This window comes from Mesoplodon bidens (assembly GCF_964165515.1).
Source record: "Mesoplodon bidens genome assembly, chromosome: 2".
NCBI classification, from domain to species: Eukaryota; Metazoa; Chordata; class Mammalia; order Artiodactyla; family Ziphiidae; genus Mesoplodon; species Mesoplodon bidens.
The window spans coordinates 61638161-61662226 of record NC_138177.1 but is presented as its reverse complement, the minus strand read 5'-3'; the positions used below and the strand labels follow the sequence as shown (position 1 = coordinate 61662226).

General features: G+C 34.5%; 1 protein-coding gene across 1 annotated transcript in view; it reads left to right on the top strand.

The window, feature by feature from the left end:
• The window catches only part of ADSS2 (adenylosuccinate synthase 2), a 43782-nt gene that overhangs the window by 7602 nt on the left and 12114 nt on the right, over positions 1-24066 (top strand). Inside the window, exons 2-7 of the mRNA XM_081225116.1 lie at positions 9432-9534; positions 10337-10405; positions 12500-12550; positions 20901-20967; positions 21216-21323; positions 22340-22421. Of these exons, the coding sequence (XP_081081242.1) occupies positions 9432-9534; positions 10337-10405; positions 12500-12550; positions 20901-20967; positions 21216-21323; positions 22340-22421 (480 nt within the window). The remainder of the gene's footprint in view (positions 1-9431; positions 9535-10336; positions 10406-12499; positions 12551-20900; positions 20968-21215; positions 21324-22339; positions 22422-24066) is intronic.

Sequence of the window (24066 nt, the reverse complement as noted above, 5' to 3'; positions counted from 1 at the left end):
ATGAAAGAAATTACAGATGATACAAATAGATGGAGAGATGTACCATGTTCTTGGATTGGAAGAATCAACATTGTGAAAATGACTCTACTACCCAAAGCAATCTACAGATTCAATGCAATCCCTACCCCTGGACAATTTAATTGACTACTGGCATGAGTTTAACGTGGAATCCCCAACTTTCCTTGGATTAACATTTGTTAAGTAGTATTTTTAGCTAGTATTTTTCACGTACCATTATGTTCAAAGGCTTTACTAGTTTATTTTAGACTTATTTCTTGTATCTATGAGAAAATAGATAACTGATAATTGTATCATTTTTGTGTATTTCCTCAGCAAATTTCAGTTGAATGCCCTGTGATTCTAGTAAATAGTTTTTCCTTGTTGAGGGCAGTAGATCTCAAAGTTTGGCCAATGAGGATGTCCCAAGTTGTTCACTATTTAAACTTATTGTATTAGTGTATATAATATACCATTATCTCTATTTTTGAGGCATATATTTTTTAATTATATGAGGTCATCTCAATATCAGATCAATATTATTCTGTTTCTTTAATTTTGATGAGAACGGGTGGGTTAGTTCGGTAGTTTTTAGTATCTCTAGGAAAAACTTTTGCCTAGAACAAATCTAGAGTGAACTGGTAAATTGATAATATAGTTTATAGCTTACTTACTGTAACTGAATACAAATCTACTTATAGTATCTTTTGGGGACTAGGTCAGATTTTGACACCAAAGATTAATGTGGTTGAGCTACATACCAATAAGTGAAGACTGGTGATATTAGAATACTTTTGTCTAACGTCAAAGGGATATTGAGGTATTCAGTATTGTCTGGGGAAAGCAATTGAAAAGAACAGTAAGTATGTATAGCACAGGGAACTATACTCAATATTTTGTAATAACCTATAAGGGGAAAAGAATCTGAAAAAAATATATATGTATGCGACTTCCCCGGTGGCACAGTGGTTAAGAATCCGCCTGCCAATGCAGGGGACACGGGTTTGATCCCTGGTCTGGGAAGATCCTACATGCCACGGAGCAACTAAGTCTGTGTGCCACAGCTACTGAGCCTGCTCTCTGGAGCCCAGAAACCACAACTACTGAAGCCTGTTCGCCTAGAGCCTGTGCTAAGCAACAAGAGAAGTCACCTCAATGAGAAGCCCGCGTACCGCACTGAAGAGTAGCCCCTGCTCGCCGCAACTAGACAGAGCCCGTGTGCAGCAATGAAGACCCAACGCAGCCAAAAATAAATAAATAAATATTTATTTAAAAAAATATATATGTATGTATAACTGAATCACTTTGCTGTACGCCTGAAACTAACACAACACTGTAAATCAACTATACTTCAGTCAGTCAAGAAAGAAAGAAAGAAAAAAAGGAAAGAAGGAAAGAAAGAAAAGAACAATAAATAGAGGACAGTTCCCATGGCTACTCTGGCTCCAGGATGGAATGGTTCTTTACATTGGACCAACTTTTAATTATATTTAATTCAATATAATAAAATTCCTCTTTAAAAAATAAGAGGTCCCATGAAATTTTTAAAAATGGGATTTTTGTATCAAGCTTTTAAAAACCCTTTTAAAGGAAGAATTTTATTCATGAGAGAAAACTTTTTTGACTTGAAATCTGCAGTTCAATTTCAATGTGTATTAAGAAAATACCTCTATAAATGTAATGATTAATTGAATTTTTATCAAGCATTTAGAGAGCTGCACAACATTATTGGTTTATGCATTTTTTGCTTGCATGTCTGATCTTCCTGACTATGACCCTGGTCATCTCTGACCGTTGTTTAGTAAGTGTGTATATTAGAGTTTGGTACCTTGAGTCTAGAGCTTCTTAATTAGGAACCTGAGATCCTCCAAGGGCTTGTTCCATTTTCATTGTGAGAAGTTGTTTTATAATGGTAATTTAAGGTACAAAATACAAGGTACTTGAGATTTTTGTCATTTGTGTGACATTTATCTGTGTATGAAACTGGAAGGTAACCATAATACTGTAAGGTAAAGCAGATACCATAAGCCTTTAAGAGATAACTGAGCAGTATACTTGGATGTCTTTGCTAAAAAGAAATTCAGATACCCTGTATATGTTTTCCTATCTAGTGTGTCTGGTTACTGTTGAATAGTTTAATTTGATCAACTTACTGCTAGTAACTTAAACCTGCTCTACTTTGAAATCATAAGCTAATTGCAATTATATGAATGTTTTTATAAAAGAACAGTCATCCTTGTTTATAATTGCTTTATTGCTGTGGATTGATATGTTTTAGTTTTGGCAAATAGTGAAGTGTTTCATCAGGAAAGGGACACAGGCCTTTCAGTGTTTACCAAGAAAAACAGCACAGGTAATAAGCACCGACTCAAAAGATTGTTAGGTTTCTAAGAAGCTTGAAGACTAGGTAGGAAGTGGGAACACTTTTTTGATTGCTGGAATAGTTCAAAGGCATGGGGTCTGAGGCATTGCTGTGCTCTGCTGTAATCCATAGTGTTTACTCTGACTTCTTGATTGATGTTCATTTTTAGCTCTGTGATTACTGTACCGTGTTCATGTATTCAGAGCAAAAAGGACAAAGAGAAGACACATACTATTTTAGAGGCCTAAGTGGCCTGAGAAATGCCTCTTGGCTATGTGCATGAAATTGTTAGCCCACAACACTATTGCTAAAAAGAGACATCATTGTTTCGGGTTGTAACATTGACTGCCTTCATCTCCTCTCCCAGCAGAAACTCACTTAGTTGCGCTAGTGATTTTGGGAAGAGGAAGACCTAGGAGCAAACTAAGAAGTTAAGACTCAGGAATCACTTTTGCAGACTAATGTCATTTTGTTCCTGTCTAAATTTTTTTTTCTTTTCTTTTCTTTTCTTTTTGTTTTTTAAATCTCTCCCGGACCTTCTTAATTAGAAACTTACACATATCAACATTTCCTGATCCAAACTTTTATTCTAGAGTTGGGCTTGACAGCCTCTGGTTCTGAGGAGTGATGGAAAGAAACTTTAAAACACTTGTCTTCTGACTTTCTTAAGTTTAAAATTAAATTGGGGGGAAAAAAGTACACATGGAAACAATATAAAAGAATTAAATACTATTATTTTGAATTATACTGTCTAAAACCCCAAGAAACAAACAAACCAGTGGAGCCCAAAAGTGGCTTCATATTTTGTGGCAAGTCTCTGAGGAAAAACATAAGTCTGTAATGCCTTATATGATATTTAAGAGAACAGTTACAAAATAACTAAATACTAAATAATATTATATCATCCTTGTATCCTGCAGTACCATGTTGTAGAGGTTTATTCTTGACAGCATAAATATTAAAATTTAGAAGTTAATCATTTTTTAATTGAAGTATAGTTGATTTACAGTTAGTTTCAGGTGTACATAAGTTAATCATTTTATATTCAGTTATTACTAGCACAAGGTGTGAACTTAGAGAGCCAGCTGTATACATACCATGTTGCAATGAGTTTGTTTTGTGAATCATTTGGATTCTTTGTCTGCAAGCAATGGAAAGAGATTGTCTTAAGCAAAATGCCAGTATGTTTAAAGGAAGACCAAGATGGCTAAACCTTAGAGTGGCCTGAGACAAAGGCAGACAGCTTCTGGGATCTCAGCAGCCAGAACTGGCAGCCTTTCTCTTTAGGATGCTCCCTTAGGTGATAGCCATCTCTGACTTTGAAAATCAAATTCCCAAGAGAGAGGAGCTTGATTGGCTCAAGCCTGGATCAGGTTTCCCTGTCTGGATCAATTACTGTGGCCAGAGGGGATGATTACTATGATTTACAAAGTAAGGGGTGAGGGGGAAGGGAAACAGAGGGACTGAACATACAAAAGGTGTAGCTGACCTACAGTTAATTTCATATGGGAAAATTAAGAAATGAGGAAACATTAATTCAGGGTGATTCTCATTTGTAAACTGTTTTCTAATATCACTGTAGACCTCTAGTGCTTTTCTAGAGGGAAGAATGTTTGGTGTTAAATAGGTTTTTATTATTTTAACTATAATTAAAATAATGAGAGTTAGCTGTATTGGTTTTTAAAAACTAAAAGTATATACAAGAAACTTTGCTCTTCATCTTTGGGAACACAGAATTTTAGTTCTGCTCCCCCCGCCCCCATCATAATGTTCTAATTTATTTCAATGAGATACAGTTTTTTCCTGGTCATTAGGAAGCTTATTTAATATTTACATTCAATCTTAATGTAAGAATAATGGTCAAAGAAAATAGGTAAAATAAACACCAAATTAGGGGATGTTTTTGTGATTGTGGTGAGTGCTGATTGGATGACTGGATTTCTTTTTTTTTTTTAATTTTTTTAATTAGTTTCTGCTTTATAACAGAGTGAATCAGTCATACATATACATCTGTTCCCACATCCCTTCCCTCATGCATCTCCCTCCCTCCCACCCTCCCCATCCCACCCCTCCAGGCGGTCACAAAGCACCGAGCTGATCTCCCTGTGCTCTGTGGCTGCTTCCCACTATCTATCTACCTTACGTTTGGTAGTGTATATATGTCCATGCCTCTCTTTCGCTTTGTCACAGCTTACCCTTCCCCCTCCCCATATCCTCAAGTCCATTCTCAAGTAGGTCTGTGTCTTTATTCCCGTTTTGCCCCTAGGTCTTTCATGACTTTTTTTTTTTTTTTTAATTCCCTATATATGTGTTAGCATACTGGATTTCTTTTTTTTTTTGATATATTCTTTACTTTACTTTAATACTATTAATTTGCATTTATTCTTTTTTTGGAGGCTATAGAATGGCTTTATTTTCTCAGACTTGTAGAGTTTTGTTTCCTAAAATTAATCAGTCCATATCAAATAAGTACTAACAATGTCATTATTGGTCGTTGCGGGGGAAGCGAAGAAGTAGTGAGCCCTTGTGCTTAAAGATCATCTCACATCTATCTCCACTGAATTTTACATTTGTTCTTGTTATTTAATATAAGAAAAAATATCATATAAGGCATTATAAACTTAGGTTTTTCCTCTGAGCGACTTGCCACACACTGTGCAGCCACTTTTGGGCTCCACTGGTTGGTTTGTTTCTTGGGGTTTTAGATGGGATATTTTAGAATTAAAAATGTTCAAAAATTAAGACATCTGAGATTCATTAAGAAATATTTTCTCTATTGATAATAATTGATCTGGAAAACAACATTAATTACTATTCCACAGCTCCTTGTTTGTATAACAATTAATTGAACTTTTTTTTTAGTTAAGTAGTATAAAATATACAGCTATGGTAATTAGAGATATTTGTTAAATGCTGCATGAATGACTGGGATCATAAGTGTTATGGGAATTTAGCAAAGCAGCAAGAGGTAGTTACATATAACTATTAATATGTGATTAATATTGTATCTGGGAGGATAGTTTACCAAATTTGCTTTGGGGAGTCTGTTAAAAGTATCAATAGAAATAAGGATATATTTATCTCCCATCATTTATCTGGCCTTCCCAGTGCTACTTAGGAGAATTGTTAAGCATAATTAAACAGGTATGTCCTTGCTACTTATCTTGGTACATACTACATAGACTTGCCCATGTGAGAAGCATTCCATCACAAATGTGGGAGCCTGCAGTTCAGAGTACAGTTGGCCCTCCATATCCCTGGGGTCTGCATGCAAGGATTCAATCAACCATCAATCGAAAATATTTGAAAAAAAATTCCAGAAAGTTCCAAAACGCAAAACTTGAATTTGCCATGCTGGCGACTATTTACATAGCATTTACATTGTATTAGGTATTATAAGTAATCTAGAGATGATTTAAAGTATACTTGAGGATGCACGTATGTTGTATGCAAATACTACACTACTTTATACAAGGGATTTAAACATTTGTGGATTTTGGTATCTGTGGGAGTCCTGGAACCAATCTCCTGTGGATATAGAGGGAGGACTGTATTTGCCCTTTTAACTTCGTAGTGGGTATTAGTGGTTGGGTGAGGCTGGCAGTGGTGGTCCTATTGAAACTTCTTTGTTTTGCTATATGCTAATAACATGTGACCTTTCCATGGACCTCTGTTTCAGGACAATTTCCTGAGCTCCTAAGAAGAATTTTGTATATTCCACACAATTTTTAAATATTTTAGGTTAGCATCCAAGTAGGCACTTCAAATTTGAAGCTTCATCTGGGGCTTTTGGTGAAATGACCCTATACTCAAACTTATTTTATATATGTAGATTTAATTTGTCAAGAAATTCCTTTTGAGTAGCTCCTTCTCAGTTCACCTCAGGACTCTTTTCTGCACAGTGAGTGTTTCAAGATTAGAAGCTATTATACCCCAACTCCCTCTTAGGGCACTAGTGACTGAATATACTAATAAGCACTTACATTTTCTCCCCTAACTCCTTAATAGGAAAATTTTAGGGTTATTCTTGGGTTTATTTAACCATATTTTCCTACTCAGCCAAACAATTTAAATGGGATTTAAACCATCCTTAGTAAGGCATTGGTTATTGAAAAATCTTGGTCAATGTTTGAGTGAGCAAGCTGTTCACTAAAGTGTGATTTCAAGCCTTCTGCAGCTGAACTTTTCCAGCCTGAACCACCACCTGTATGTAAACTTGGAAGGACTCAAAGAATTAAAGCAATTTATCGCCCTCAAGTCATTGATCGCCCTCAAGTCATTGATCGCCAATCACAACCACCTGCCTCAAACAAACAAACATATCAGCCACTATCTTTCCATCATTACTTCCTGTCTTGGTAAGATATTATCTAAGAGAGTAATAGGCTTTGTTACACACAAGAACAACCGAGTTAATAATTATTTCACCAAATGATTAGTATATCTGTAAGAATAACTTTGTGTAAAGGAGACTTACTTTAAAGATCTACATCAAAATTACAGAGTAGATTGTTTTTTATATTAAGCAAATGATGGATTAAAAAGAAAACTGGTTCTGCTTAAATAATAATGCTTTATTGGTTGTTTGTCTCAAAGTCACCAATACTATTAACACTTTAATACAAATTCATTAAATTTAGTGTTTTATAACAATTTAGAGTAAATAGTTATAATAACAAATTAACACTTTCCTAGGATTTGAGGAAATTTTAGTGAGCTTCATACTCTGAAAAAATTTTTCCTGAAAAGTTGGGGGACGTTTCCTAAATCATAAAAAGTTGTGATAAAAAGGCTAATATTGGTATGAGGGATAGAGTAAAAGGAAAACCATAAAAACCAAGTAAGAATTGTCCTGTGGGTTATTTAAAAAAGACTAAGTTAAGATCAATATATTCTTTTGTTATGTAATATATGTTTTAAGATTCTGTCAGGATTGGTGGTAAACCTGCCAAGTGTGAAATAATAATAAAGTGTGTACCAGGAAGTGTATTGCAACATTGTTAATAATGACAAAAGGTTGGAAACAATCTGAATGTCTTTCTTTGGGTCCAGTTTAATAAATTATGTGTCCATATAAAAAGGAATGTAGTGCAGCTCTTGAAAGGATGAGATGTTCTGTTTACAAGGTTATGGAATGAGCTCCAAGATTTGTTAAGTAAAAAAGCAAGCTGCCCAGGTGTGTATCTTTCCTACCATTTGTATAGGTGGAATAAAGCAATGTATAAATATGTGTTTGTATATGCAAAATTACTTAGGGAAGGACACAAAAAGCTGGTGGTAACAGCAGCCTTGTAGCAGGGAAGGGGAGGGTGGAGTATGGGAAGGACTTCACTTTTTGTTGTGCATCCTTCTGTGCCTTTTGTATCATATGCAGATGTTGCCTACAAAAAATAAATAGTAAAAAATATTCCCCTGTTGCCTTGACGGTATCAAGTGAAGGAGGTATTGCTTAACACTACCACTTCTGTCCTTCTTGTGTCTTGTCATCTGCCTGTTATCTTGTGGACTATAGGCCACCACCACCAAGTCTTTTTTTTTTTTTTTTAATTTACACGACATACACTAGTCTTTAAGCAAGGAGTTCTTTGCTCTGTACAGTGCAAAGCACAGTGTAAATAAGTATTTGCTTTTTTGAAGATTTTTTTTCAGGACCTATTTTTCTGGCATTTTTGTGAATTCATGATGATGATGGTAAAAGTAAGTAAAATACATCTGTCAAATAGCCTTGTGATCAAGTTAAACTAGTCATCCTCAGGAGATATCGTTTTGATTGGTTTTTTTTTTAAATGTCCCACAAAGATGTTGTTAAACCTTTTATTTGTTCAGATATATTCCTAGTTTGTTGTTTATTTTAAAGCTTTTGTTAGTATTTTGTAAAAGTTAAAACATAATCAAAGTGATTTGTGTCTTTTCCCCATGCTTTTTAAACTTAGAAATTAGAAATATTATCTGGTCACTTAATATTCAGTCTCCTTTGTACCTAATTTTTATAATTCAACTTCACATTTTGTTTCATAGAGTGGAAATTTCACCATGGGTTTATGCTATGATTCTCAGCTTTAGAGGTTCCTTGACCCAGTGTATTACTTTAGCCAGAGATGAGCAGATTCAAGGAATCGGTCACTAACCAAACTCATGAGACTGATTTTAAAATTTAAAAATTATTCTCCAGGATAACCAATATTTGAGGGATTTACTTGGGAGATATCCTCGTTGATAAGTCCATGTAAGAATAATAATTTTAGGTCACAAAGTTGCTTGACACACTCTTAGGACAATGAGAATTATATGAATATTTATATCAAGTTAGGGTAACTGGATAGATTTTTCTATTTTAAGGATTTTTTAAGATAAATATCATGGAAAATTAATTAGATTGCTACATGTTCCACATAGTGCCGGAAACAGAATAACAAACTAATTGTTCCCTGTACTTTGTTCGCTTTTTTCTCTTTTAAAAAGGGATATGGGACTTCCCTGTTGGCACAGTGGTTAAGAATCTGCCTGCCAATTCAGGGGACACAGGTTCGAGCCCTGGTCTGGGAAGATCCCACATTCTGCGGAGCAACTAAGCCTGTGCACCACAACTACTGAGCCTGCGCTCCAGAGCCCACGAGCCACAATTACTGAGCCCACGTGCCACAACTACTGAAGCCGCGCGCCTAGAGCCCATGCTCTGCGACAAGAGAAGCCACCGCAATGAGAAGCTTGCACATACCAACAAGAGTAGCCCCCGCTCGCCGTAACTAGAGAAAGCCCGCATGCAGCAATGAAGACCCAACCCAGCCAAAAAAATAATAATAATAAAATAAAATAAAAAGGGATATGTCGTCCTATCTTCCAGAAACCTGAACTCTCCAATTTCCAGATCCTGTTAGGAATAACCATTCAAGTAGGGAAAGGAGAGAGGATAGACAAACTATTGTAAAGCCTGTAAAGAATAAGTATTCATGGCAAATACTTGGGTTGCCTTATTGACATTTTAGCAGGAGATCGTTAATTCACTTTGGAAGGAGATATATTACTTGTCATATTTATTGTCAGGTTCATTTTTCCCAATCTTGTATTTCAGGGAGGAAATAATGCTGGCCATACAGTTGTTGTAGATTCTGTGGAGTATGATTTTCATCTTTTACCTAGTGGAATAATTAATCCTAATGTTACGGCATTCATTGGTAAGTATATAAACTGAACTTAGGGACGTTTTTCCCCCAATGGATAATAGTGTTTATTTTTCATAATCTAAACTTATTTAATCTCTAATCAAATGATTCATTGATTGCTTATTAATCTTGACAGTGGTACCTTCTGGAATATACCTAACTTTGGCTGTTTTACAACTCTTTTAGATCATTTAGCACTAATAACTTTTTTGGAATGATTACTTTGCATTTATTTCTGATCATTGGCAATCTTAATTGTATAACAAAGTGTTAGATCATCAAATCAGTTTTCCAAACACTATGAAGCATAGTAAGAAATACAAGAGGTCTGTGTTTCATGGATTGGTTCTGAACGCTTACAACATAAGATGCAATCTGATATTTTCTCTTGTAGTCTTTTATTTTTAAAAATGCTCATCACAACCCAATAAATTGATTTTATGGCCACTAATAGGTTTGAGTCCCCAATTTGAAAGACTGTGATCTGGTTCAGTTTGCCTAAAACTATATAACTAGTTTCTTTCAAAATAATAGTTTCACTTTGTTTCAAAGAAATTTGAAATTATATTGAGTATAGTTTTAGTGTTTTATATTCTGTGTATTATGTTCTATTATGTATTTACATTATACTACCGTTTAAAACTTGGAATCATTTCTGTGGTAACTCCCTGATAAATTAGAATGTCCTACTAATCAAAGTGCCTCACTCTTCTACTATTCTAGATAGAGAGTTATTGAAGATGTATGTCTATATTATAAATATAGATGTTTAAATTTGGGATTTGCTTATTTGTGGATTTTTTTTTTTTTTTAGGAAATGGTGTGGTAATTCATCTACCTGGATTGTTTGAGGAAGCAGAAAAAAATGTTCAAAAAGGAAAAGGTATGAAAGAATGAGTCTGCTTTGTCTGGCAGCCAGTTATTTATTTTTTTTAATGAAGTATTATTGGACTTTCATTCCAGAAAAACTTAACATTTTTGTCTTCTACTTTAAAATTGCAGATTATTGTAGGACAAAATTTTTAATGTCAGTTATTAAATTTTATTCATTATAATCAGTGTTCTAAACAAAAGACAAACATAACAAGTTCATTGTGTAAGTCCTGATTTTTTACACATTGGTCATCTGCAAACTTTAAGTAGCTAGAATTACTATATGCTGGTGACAAAACTCTAGGAAATTCACGAGTTCATTTTGTCATTTGTGCTCGTTAGCATCCATTTCTACACAAGCCAAAAATTAGCTTAAGGCAGTCAGAAAGCCACTGTAGCCCATTTTGTACACTTTTAGTCTCATTTCCTAGAAGATCTGGAACTCCCTTGGTTACTACAACCCAGGGACAAAAGAGGTTTTTTAGGTCCCTGCCTCCAAATGAGGGAAATGCTTCTTCTATGCAGTGTATCCACTTCCATCTTAAAAAAAAAAAAAAAAAAGACTTGATTTCCTGCCTTTTCTAATCTCTTCTGGATTTTTGGAAGTCTGTTTACATTCAGTTAGGCTGCCTTGCTAGTGTTTGAGGGGAATGTGGCAATGCAAATGATACACAATTGAGGAAAATCATTAGTGTAGTTTTCCCTTAGCTCATATTTAAAGAACTAAATTCTATTACATCGTTAACGTTTATTTTTCACGTTTAAAAGTAGCAGTCCATCCTCAAGTGTTCCTAACAACTAAATCTGACTTCACAGAATCCTGTCTTGCTATTATCTCTGTTGTCTTCCCTGCATTTTTACCTGTGTGTTGTGTCTGCCTTTTTAACTGGTCACCTTGAGGTTCCCTTGCTGCTCTCTGCTGTCCTTCATCCCCTTTACAATCTTGCCCTACTCTTTTTCCTTCTGGCCTATCTAACCCAGCTGAATCTACTTTATTGAGTTTCTTTGTAATATTTTGTTATAATATTCCCTAAGCAAACTTTACAATACATGTTACATATCAAAAACAGCTATGGGGGGCGCTTAATAACTTCTTTAATCTATAAGGAATATTTGTAAAACAAATCTTTGGATATTATCAAAATTAACAGCTAATTTTTAATATTCAAATACTAATTTTGAAAATAGGGCTCATTGGCTTATCCTTAGAATGCATATAGCCTACTAAGTTACTCTCTTTAAAGAAGAATATTTAGATTCATTCAACAATCATTTTTCTTGAACATTTATTGGATGACAGACCCCATACTATGAAAATTCATGGCCCCTACTCTCAGGCATTCACACTTAAATGGGGAGACACATGTATCTTCTTATAATTCAGTGTGATAAGTGCAGTAATTGATAGTACTTTGGAGGAATTAGAACATTTTATTATTTTGTTTAATCACACTTTTTTTTTTTTTTTTTTTGCGGTACGTGGACCTCTCACTGTTGTGGCCTGTCCCGTTGCGGAGCACAGGCTCCGGACGCGCAGGTTCAGCGGCCATGGCTCACGGGCCCAGCCGCTCCGTGGCATGTGGGATGTTCCCGGACCGGGGCACGAACCCGTGTCCCCTGCATCGGCAGGCGGACTCTCAACCACTGCACCACCAGGGAAGCCCTAATCACACTTTTTATAATTGTCTTTGGGGAAAGGGTGCCATACCCCAAATTAACTCCCTTTTCTCAAAATTCTCCCCTTGCTTTGAACTTCACCCACACTCCCTCACATCCCACTACCCCCGTCCTACCGCCCCAACAAAATGATATTTCCTACCATTTCTGTTTTGGATTCCTAAAAGTATTTTATGTGGCTATGGCTGGCTTGAGTTTGGAGCTTTTTAGAGCAAAACATTTAGAAGGAATTTGTGAATGACTTTGTATAATGAATGACAGGTGAGAAAATTCTTGTTAAACATATTTCCTATGCAGAAGAAAAGATGCTAAAATGACTACTTAGGTGAAAAACACTTTTAAACAGTGTATTTCTAAGGAAATTAAGATTTAAAAATTATTATACAAAATGTTCAATTAAATGTATCTTTTTTTCCCTTCCCTCTAGGTCTGGAAGGCTGGGAAAAAAGGCTTATCATATCTGACAGAGCTCATATTGGTAAGGGGGACGTAATACATTTATTTATAACTATCTTTTTATCAGAAACATCACATGAAAGCATTTAGTAGCCAATTTGTCTTTAATTTTACTGAACACTAAGTAGGATGAATTGTAATAATTGGGTTCAGATACATGGAATCTTATTCATTTTTTTCTTTTGTTTTTAATAAGGGCTAGGTTAAAGTTTACCTATTTCTGAAGAATTAGCTAATCAGATGAATAATTTAAGCAGTATTTCATGAGACATCGCTACTTCTATTAAAAAATAAGCCACATTAAAATACAAAGAGCTTTTTCTTGCATATATTAATACTCATGTAAAAGTAGGTCTCCCATCGGGCAAGTCTTTCGAGTGATTCATTGTACCTAAAATGTAATAATACTGCTTTTTAAATGATGTAGATTTTATTCAGACTAGCCTTCTCCTCCATTGGTTACAACAAACTGGATTCTAAAATTAATTTCAACCACCACCAGTATATTTGAAGTTTGTTTCCCTGTTATTATCCTATCTCTGAAGTGATAGCATTTTTAATTACCAGTGACATGATTAAGAGGCAATAGCCAGGAAAGAGAAAGAACTATAAACCATGTTAGAACTTCTGTGATTGATTAGAACTCTTAAATTGTATTTAAATATGTATGTCTCCTGAGGCAGTAGCTGCTGTCGTTTTAGCATTGACCTCCATTTAAGGGGCAACCCCATCAAAATTTTCTAGAGTATTTATCAGCCAAGTGACAGTACCTCCAAATAACAATCACAGATTTGAATACTATGCATAGTCTTAGGAAATCAATAAAATAACTTATTTGAAGTAAACTGTACTGGATTGACATACAGCTTTTATGTGAAAACTCCCTTTTCATTTCGTAGTTTGCCACAGGCTTCTTAATCTATAAAATCTGAAAAGAACAATTTGTGATTACCACTGCAAAACACTTTTATATTAGTTCATATTATCGTATATGTTGTCCATAAGTAGATTGGTATTCCCATACTGAAGACTTTGCTAGTTGTTAGTGTGACTAGATAAAGTGTAAAGAATACATACTTCTGTATTTTCCATAAAACAAAGTAGGCTGTGAGTCATTTGTATTTCACCTATTTAAACTATGAAAATATTAACTATCAATTATACTTGTGTTTAAACTGAACCTTTTCTTTGAAGAGCTCGTAGTTTTTTAGTTTTTAGCAAAACTGCAATTTATATTTCCAGAGTAATAGCGTAGATACATCACTAGACAAGAAAAGAAAGTAGAAAGCTTTGCAGTCCCAAATAATAACATGTAATTTGGATGAGGACAAAAAGGTTTCATTTTGCTTTTATGAGGAAGGAGGTTATAAATCTGTCATGTTTGTTGGCCATTTTAAGCTTCTGATTAAAAAGGAGAATCATACTCAGCCTGTCACCTATATAGTTTAAAATATTTTTTGGTTATTACCTTAGTACTTTTAAACTTTTACATATCATCCCTATAGGGCTATAATATAGGAAGCAATATTGTATTATTTTTCTTACTGACAGTCTTTTAGGTATATAATGAAAATTATATTTTTGTGCATTACTTTTGTATTTTTTTTATCTGCTTACACTCACTAATCATTAACCTTATATGTATTTTATTTTGTTAAAATGAGTTATCTTTAACTTTCTAGTTTTTATGTATAGCCTTTTGGTATTCATTGCCTCTGTCTTGTGAATAAATGATGAAAGCCGCTACTTATCTTCAGAACTTTGTAATGGTCCTCTGTCATCTGCTATGTGAAATTCAATATCAGAATACCACAATTTAGGATTGCAAAATAGGATAATACCTAGTATGTACTCTTTGAGTAACTTATAACATTAATGCACATAATCAGGTAAGTAGTTCGGCTTATGTAAATATATACTGGTGATATCAATCTGTTGAAAAGAACATGGTGTTAAGAGAGATACCTGTGTTCCTCTTTGGATTCTTCACCTTTTTTCATTATAAATGCTTTGGGTCTGTCACTTGACAGTTTGCATTCTTGAACGTAGCACAGTGGTTAAGCAAGTTACTTAATTCCTTTAGAGTACAAAAACCAAAGAAAATACTAATACAAAGGGGTCAAAGAACCAGAGTAATAGGAAAGTAATGTGGTTTAAATTATAACAAATGTGAATTAATTTTAAAAATTTTTAAATTTATTATATTTATTTAATAATGGTTTTTCCTTTTCCATAAATTTATATTCTTAAAGGAAAGTATTTCTTAGAGGAGAAATAGTTAGAGGAGAACTGAGCCCAGAGAGGATAGCTCTGACTAAAATTTAGATATAAGTAGTAATATGTATAATAATATATGTATTCTTTAAAACATGTGTTATTAAAATGTCTATAAAAAACATGTATTTTTAGTACAGTCGATTCTGAAATGGTGAAAAGAAGTAAATAACGTTATCAAAAAATCAAACTAACTAGAAAATTGCTGAGAATCATTGCTATGTAACCACTTCACATTTTTGCTTCAGGGACTCTCTTACCATAGGACTGAAAGGACAGTTCTCTAAGTGCCATGGTAATTATGGCATTAGAACTCTCATTTCAGTACTAAGCACAAAACCTAGTCTGGTACATAGATGCTTAAAAATATTGACTCTTTCCAAGGATTTTAAAAATTTCTCATAAAATCCTGAGATTGTCAGCACAAAGTATGATGGGTGATATGGAGTATAGTATAATAGAATTACAGGGTTTAGAATTTTAGGGATCTGGATCCAAATGTTGTTTTTGTGTCCTCTGGCAAGTTATTTGTCTTCCAGGCATTAGTCCCCCCCATCGGTAACAACGTCTCACACAAGGCTGTGCCCATGTGGGAAAGAGTTTTAGCTGTTTTATTCATAAATATGCCCAGCACCTAACTTAGGTGCCCTACCCCACTTGGCCAAGATGTACTACTTTTTCATCTGAAGGCATACTGTCCTATAGTTTTTTAGTTTTAGTGCCTTCATTTTTCTGCAAGAGTACATGTAGGGTTGGTATTATTTCCTTTTAAATGTTGGCTAGAATCTTTGAGGGGATGTTTTTAGTTATAAATTCCACTTCTTTAACAGATATGGAGAGATTCAGGTTTTTCTGTTTCTTTTTGTGTCAGTTTTGGTAATTTATGTTTTTTCAAGGACTGTATTCATTTCATCCAACTTGTCAAATTATTGGCATAAGATTTTTAATGTTTGTATATTATCCTTTTAATTTCTGTAGAGTTTGCAGTGATGTCCTTTCTTTTATTCCTGGTATTGATAATTTGTATCTTCTCTCATTTTCTCTTGATCAGTCTAACTAGAGCTTTCTCCATTTTATTGATTTTGAGTTTTTTCCCCAAAGAATAAGCATTTGATTGTGTTTATTTTCTATTTCATTGGTTTCAGCTCTTTATTAGTCCATTCTTTCTACTTTCTTTGGGTTTAATTTGTTCTTTTTTTTTTAGCTTCTTTAGAAGCTTACTAGATTATTTATTTTAGACTTTTTTAATATAAGCATTTAAAGTTATACATGTCTCTCTAACACTATTTTAATTGCATTTCCAAACACTGACATTTTGTATGTTTATTTCCATTCAGTTGAAAATACTTTGTAATTTTTTTGTGATTTCCATTTAATCCATGAGTTAAATATGATGTTTATGTTTCTAAATATTGGAAGATTTTCCTGATTTCTCTCTATTATTTATTTCTAATTTAATTTTGTTGTAGACAGAATATACTCTGTACAATCTTAGCCTTTTAAAATTTGTTGAGATTTGTTTTATGACCTATTATGTGGCCTGTTTTGGTTCTACATGCATTTAGAATATGTGCTCTGTTCTTGTTGAGTAGTGTTCTTTAAATGTCAATTAAATCAAATTGGAAGATAGCATTGTTCAGATCTTCTGTATCCTAAGTGATTTTCTATTTACTTGATCTGTCAGCTACTGAGAGAGAGGCATGTTAAAAACCTCCAACAATAATTGTGGATTTGTCTATTAACTTCTTTTCAACTCTGTAAGTTTTTGCTTTGTGTGCTTTGAAGCTGTTAGGTGCATGTATACTTAAAATTATGTTTTGATGAATTAGCTCTTTCATCATTATGAAATGTCCTCTTTATTTATGGTGATATTTCTTATTCTGAAGTCTACTTTGATATTAATATAGCCACTAGAGCTTTCTTAAGATTAGTGTATCTTTTTCCATCCTCTAATAATCTTTAATCTATTTATATTTTATATTTATGGCTCATTTATTGTCGACAAGATGTATTTGGGCCTTACTTTTTATTCATTGTGACCATGTGCCTTTTAATTGGAATGTATTGACCATTTACTTCTAGTACAGTTAATTAGCAGTATGGTTGAATTTATATCTGCCCATTGTTTTCTATTTGTTTTTTTTCTTCTTTCCTGATTTCTTTGGGATTTGATATTTTGAATATTATCTCCACTATTAGCTTATGAGCTATACCTCTTGTTTTATGAATTTTGGAAGTTGCTCTAGGGTTTATAGTCTGCATCTTTAAATTTCTCATTATCTACCTTAAAATAATGTAACATTTAACCTAAGGTCCTTAGGACAAAATGCTTGCATTTCCTTGTAAAGTCCTTTGTGTTATTATTGTCATACATTTCATGTCTACACTGTTATAAACTCCACAATACATTGTTAATATTTTTGCTTTAAACAATCAATTTTCCTTTAAAGAAATTTAAAAATGACTAAGTTGTTGGCAAATTCTTTACATTAGCATACTTAAGCAAGTATGCAAAGAACTATCTATTACATCATAATTGTGCCCCTTCCCATTGAATCTCATAACAAAATTTTAATATAAGAGATGTTTATTGAGGAAAAGAGACCTGAGAAATGACTGGGAGTTTGAAATCTTTTTAAGCATTTGAAATCCAAGGTTTGCTGGGTGTCTGTCCTTTGATTCAACAGCTATCGGAAGCCTACTCTATGTCAGGTGTGGTGTTAGGCACTAAGGATTCAGCAGTAGAAAAGATAAAAGTCCCTTAATGGAGCTATAGTAGGGAACACAGGTATGTAATGTACCATGGTATATAGTGATACATTCTAAGGAGAAAAAGTAAATCAGAGAAAGGAGACCGGTAGTGTCAGGCATTTGGAGGAGTTGGGTGGGGAGCTATAATTTTAGATAAAGTGTCCAGGGAGGTTTCACTGGGAAGATGACATTTGAGTAAAAACCTGAAGGAGATGCAGGATGAATAAGGTCTAGAGATATGCTGTACAATCTTGAGTTGTAGATTACAATACTGTATTGTGACTTAAAGTGGTCATATTAAAAGAAAAAAAAAAACTTAAAAAAAAAAAAGACCTGAGAAGGTGTGAGAACCAAGCAAAGTGGATATTACATGTCCTGAGGCTCACACTGGACACTTTAATACAGTATAAAAATAGTGTTAATAAAACTTAACTCTGATAATTAAAAAATAATAAGATGGTGTTAATAAAACTTAATTACTGAAGGTACACAATTGTCTTTAATTTAAAAAATTAGACTGAATCCCCAAGGTGGCATTTTGTGTTTTCAGTATCTAGGCTGTAGAGAATGGAAGAGATTATTCGAGCAACTTTAGACAAAGACTGTTCTTTTACAAACGGTAGTTGTGGTGGTATTAAGGCTCCATGCCATGATGAAGCTTCATGAAAGTGATGATTCTGATTGTACTCATAGCTTCCTGGAAACTAGAAAAACCTAAGAAAACATTAGCTCTATGGCAAGGTACTTGGCTCACCTGCTTTCTAACAACTATTTGTGATTTGCCAGTTGCCTGTGTAACTTCTTTGAACATAAAAAATAAAACATGCTGAAATGCAAATGCTTTTTTATTCAAAAGAAGTGGTGTACTCCAAGGTCTCAATCTTGTCCTAACTGATTTGCAAAGTCTGAGTTTAGTGAAACAGCTCTTAAGAACTATTCTGGCCTCTCAAACATAGATGAGAAAGGCTAGGCTGGGCACCAAAATAGGAACATCGTAATGAACTAATTGTTATAGTATATAATAGCAATCTATTGGCCAAGGTTTAGAATCCATGTCATAGAAAAAAGTAAACATTTTAACATACCACATAATACAGAAGGTGTGGCACAAATGGTATACACATATTTTACTCCTTTAATCAGCATGTACCTTATTATACAGAGCCTTCTAGTACCTGAAAAGGGTACTGTGTTAACCAAGGAGGTGAAAGACCTGTACACTGAAAACTATAAGACAGTGATGAAAGATACTGAAGAAGAAACAAATAAATGGAAAGATATTCCATGGTTATGAATTGGAAGAATTAATATTGTTAAAATGTTTGTACCACCCAAAGCACTGTACAGATTCAGTGCATTTGGAATTCAGTGTGTTCGGTTACATTGGAATTCAGTGCAATTCCAATGGCATTTTCCACAGAAATAGAAAAAACAATTGTGAAGTTTGTATGGAACCACAAAAGACCCAAAAATAGCCAAACCAATCTTGAGAAAGAATAAAGCTGCAGGCATTATGCTCCCTGATTTCAAATTATATTACAAAGCTATAGTAATTTAAAAAACAGTATGGCTTTGGCATAAAAATAGACACACAAATCAATGGAATGGAATAAGGAGCTCCAAAATAAACCCACACATATGAATTCAATTAATTTACAACAAAGGAGCCAAGAATATACAATGGGGAAGGGACAGTCTTTTCAATAAATGGTGTTGGGAGAATTAGAGTGCTACATGCAAAAGAATGAAACTGGACCACTATCTTAGGCTATACACGAAAACTAACTCAAAATGAGATTAAAGACTTGAACCTAAGACCTGAAACCATAAAACTCATAGAAGAAAACATAGATGGTAAGCTCCATAACACTGGTCTTTGTAATGATTTTTTTTTTTTTAACACTGAGAGCAAAGGCAACAAAAGCAAAAATAATCAAATGGGATTACATCAAACTAAAAAAAGCTTTTGTACAGCAAGGGAAACCATCAACAATATGAAAAGGCAAGCTACAGAATGGAGAAGTAGTTGCAAATCATATAGCTGATAAGGGGTTAATATCTAAAATATATAAAGAACTCATACAACACAAGAGAAAAAAAAACAATTTAAAAAAGGAACAGAGGAACTGAACATACATTTTTCCACAGAAGACATTAAAGATCACCAACAGGTACATGAAGAAGTGCTCAACATCACTAATCATTAGGAAAGTACAAATCAAAATCACAATGAGATAATCACACTTGTCAGAATGTCATCAAAAAGACAAGAGATATGGGCTTCCCTGGTGGCGCAGTGGTTGAGAGTCCGCCTGCCGATGCAAGGGACACGGGTTCGTGCCCCGGTCCGGGAAGATCCCACATGCCACGGAGCAGCTGGGCCCGTGAGCCATGGCCGCTGAGCCTGCGCGTCCGGAGCCTGTGCTCCACAACGGGAGAGGCCACAACAGTGAGAGGCCCGTGTACCGCAAAAAAAAAAAAAAAAAAGACAAGAGATAACAGGTGTTGGTGAGGATGTGGAGAAAAGGAAACCCTTGTGCACTGTTGGTGGGAATGTAAACTCATGTAATCTGGGGAAAACAGTACAGAGAGGGAAGGGGAGGAGGAGAGGGAGAGAGAAGAGAGAGAAGGCATAGAGTCTTATTCAGACGGGAAAAGCATATGGCTTGGAGCCAAGGACTTAAAAGAATGCCTGTATGATGGTATGGGAGGGCAGAAAGGGGGCAGAGCACAGTGTAAGATGAAAGGGCACAGACTATACAAGGAGCCCATGTAAAATAGTTTTGTCTTTTAAGCATTAGAAAGATACTGAGTTTTAAAGACAACAGTGGTGATATATCTGTGTCTTGGAAAGATGACTGTGGCTGCATTAAAACGTAGGAATTAGAGGTGTCCAAGAGTGGAAATAGGTACACTCATTAGGAGGCTACAGCTTTAGTGAGAGATGATGGAAGCTTGGGACCAGTGAGGAAAAGGGAGATAATTAACATAATCCCAAGATTTCTGGAGTCCAGAACTTTAAGAGGATATCTTAGTAAACTGAGCTTTATAGAATTGTAGGGTAGGGTACTCCAGAATTACTCTCTTAAGGACTCATTTTTAAAAATAGAATAGATTGCAATATATAGGAATGAATGATCAGGCATATTTTCATATTAATATACCAGTTAGCATTATAATCTTCACTCCCACCATTATTGTTGCTTTTTAAAATGTATCCATTCAATTTGTCATAAAGAAATTAGGCTTAAGGAATTTATAACTTCAGTAATTTAAAATGCAATATATGTTGCTTTCCTGTATTACTTTTGTCTCAACAACAACTGATTTTGTTTTTTCCCCCTCAGTATTTGATTTTCATCAAGCGGCTGATGGTATCCAGGAACAACAGAGACAAGAACAAGCAGGAAAAAAGTATGGGTTTTTGTGTGTGTGTGTATGTGCAGTTTAAGCATATCTAGTCTTTTTTGTTTAAATTTTAGGCCAGAAGTTTAAGAAAAATAACTATTAGGATATCCTATTTAGATTTCAGAGAAAATCAATAAGACTGTGAAAATAAACTTAAAGGAAATAGCATAAAAATTTCATTCTTTGTGTTGATCTGACCATAAGAACTGCATCTTTCTTTTCTAACTCAGAGCTTGTTTTGATTTATTTTTAAGTTTGGGTACCACAAAAAAGGGCATTGGCCCAGTTTATTCTTCCAAAGCTGCTCGGAGTGGACTCAGGATGTGTGATCTTGTTTCTGACTTTGATGGCTTCTCTGAGAGGTAACTACCTTGTATTTCAAAATGGAAAGAGCAAATGGATTTTTAGGATTTTTAAAACCCAATATGCAGATTGATAAAAATCAGTATTCTAGTTGAGTAGTAGTAGTTGGCTTTTTTGTTTCATTTGAAATATTAAAGTTATTTTTTATTACATTTGAATTGGTCCTTAATTTGAAATTAACTTCACGAAAACAACATTATGTTGATATCATATCAGTACCTCAGAAAGACAAAGCCAAAATTATATTTAAGGATTGGAGTTTGGAATGTTTTACTGAGAAATAGAGATGCTTCCAGGGGGATGTGGCAGTGCTGTGGTGGGGTCACTACAGCCTAGGGTCCTTGGATTTTCAGGTCTAAAGACGCTGTTGTGTCCTCCCACCTGGAAATAATTAGGCTCTCAGGCACTGGTGAACTACTGCGTATCAAGCTCACCTTGAAAAATAGAAATGCCCCATTGACACTTAATCTCTGTAGAAAAATCTCCATGGGAAACCTGATAATCATCCGAAAACTGTATGGTGACTCAGTGATGAGGTGTTAGTTGGTCACATCTAATAACAGATGGCATCAAAGATCACTCGCTGTATCCATTTTCAGTCAGCAGTTTGTCTGCACTGTTAGGACACCTCCACTGAGAATACTGGAGGCAAATTGCTAACGCCTGCCTCTGTCTCTCTTAAAAGTGTCATTTTAGACCATCTCCTTTTGTCTTTCATGCAGTACAATATAGTTAATTCGATTTAAGTCTTGTGGTTACAGATTTCAGTCATTCCCTGCTCCTCCCACCCCTCACCTTAATTATATTGTTGATATCCCTATCAGTAAAAAATATTTTGAGTGTATCATTTATTCATATGACTGATCTTCTTTATTAGATTCTATTTCTCAGAGTGTAACTTCAGTTTGGGGATTGTTATTAAGACCACTTATCTCTGGAAACCATTTGAATCAAATGAAATTATTCAGAATATTTTTAAATAGAGCTGAGGTCTTGATTTATCTGTATTTTTCAGGTTCAAAGTTTTGGCTAACCAGTACAAATCTATATACCCCACTTTGGAAATAGACATTGAAGGTGAATTACAAAAACTCAAGGTAATGCTTTCTGACATTTATAATGTCCTTTTTAAAACTCGTTTGCCAAATTGGCATCTAGATCTTTCATTCATTCAGTCTTTGTATTAGGAACTGAAAATATAAGGTTGAAGAACATGTGGTTAATAAGTGCCACACAGATATGTATAAAGTATTATAGGTAAGAAATGGTGAAGTGAATTTGTAATTTTAAGTCTAAAAGCATATAGCCTAAAAGGATGTGGCATGTTTGAGTAACTTTACATGATGTAGCTTAAACAAAATATTGAGTGGGGAGCAGGGAGCAAGAATAAAGTACCTGAAAATAAAGTTAGACAAGTAGGGAGCAAATCATAGGTCTTATGCTGGTCTTATATGCAGTGATAGGGAGTTTAGCTATTGAATAATTTTTGAGCAGAAAAAAAGACTAGCTTTGTGTTATATAAAAGTCACTCATAGGAATTTGGGGGATAGATCAACAAAGGGACAAGTAAGAGATGATAACTTATAAAACTAACCAGCGCATTTAGGACTGGTACCCCATAGGGTCAATTTCTTTAGCACTGTACTCTTAAGAGACAAGTAAGGTAATTGGCCAAAGATTAGGCCTACAGCTGGTGCCTGAGTTAGTCAGTAGTCAAGTTGCCTATCCTCTCCACCCTTCCATTTCCAAAATCTTTGGTGAGTTTGAAGCTGCTTCTCGTGTGTCTGATTGTCACTCTTAAATAAGTATGACATCAATTCCAGAACTGAATAGGAATTTACATACCTGATATGTCTTTTTAGAATTGTTGCAGGCCTTAGGCCTAGCCACTCACTGAATTTCTTAAAAAAAAATGACCTCCAAGGAACATTATAAATGTTAGGTATTTGGATTTCAGTGTATGGATTGTTGCTTGGAATAGACTGCCATTTTGTTTTCATTCTGTCATGCAACAAATATTTTAAATTTATTACTAGCAACTTGGAAATATTTACGTGCTAAAGTACGGGTCTATCTTTTCAATTCTATTTTATACATGTTCCGAATGAAAGTAAAGTAGGTGAATAATAATGACCAGAATTAGGTAAGAAGATTCTTAATAGGTGATAAACAATATTCCCCCCTTATCCTTGGTTTCACTTTTCATGGTTTCAGTTTTCCATGGTCAACTGCAAAACAACTCATAAGTTTTAAGTTTGAGACTTTCTGAGTAGTGTGATGAAATCTCTTGCTGTTCTGCTCCATCCTGCCCAAGATGTCAGTCATCCCTTTGTCCAATGCATCCCACCCATTAGTCACTTAGCAGCCATTTCACTTATCAGATTGACTGTCATAGTATCACAGTGCTTATATTCAAGTGACCCTTATTTTACTTACTAACGGTCCCAAAGCACAAGAGCTGTGATGCTGGCAATTTGGATACACCAAAGAGAAGCCGTACAGTGCTTCCTTTAAGTGAAAAGGTGAACGTTCTCAACTTAATCAGGAAAGAGAAAAAATCATATGCTGAGTTGGTAAGGCCTACAGTAAGAATGAATCTTCTTCTATCCATGAAATTGTGAAGAACGAAGAAGAACTTTGTGCTAGTTTTGCTGTTGAACCTCAAACTGCAAAAGTATAACAGTGCATAAGTGCTTAGGATGAAAAAGACATTAAATCTGTACAGTAAGATATTTTGAGGGA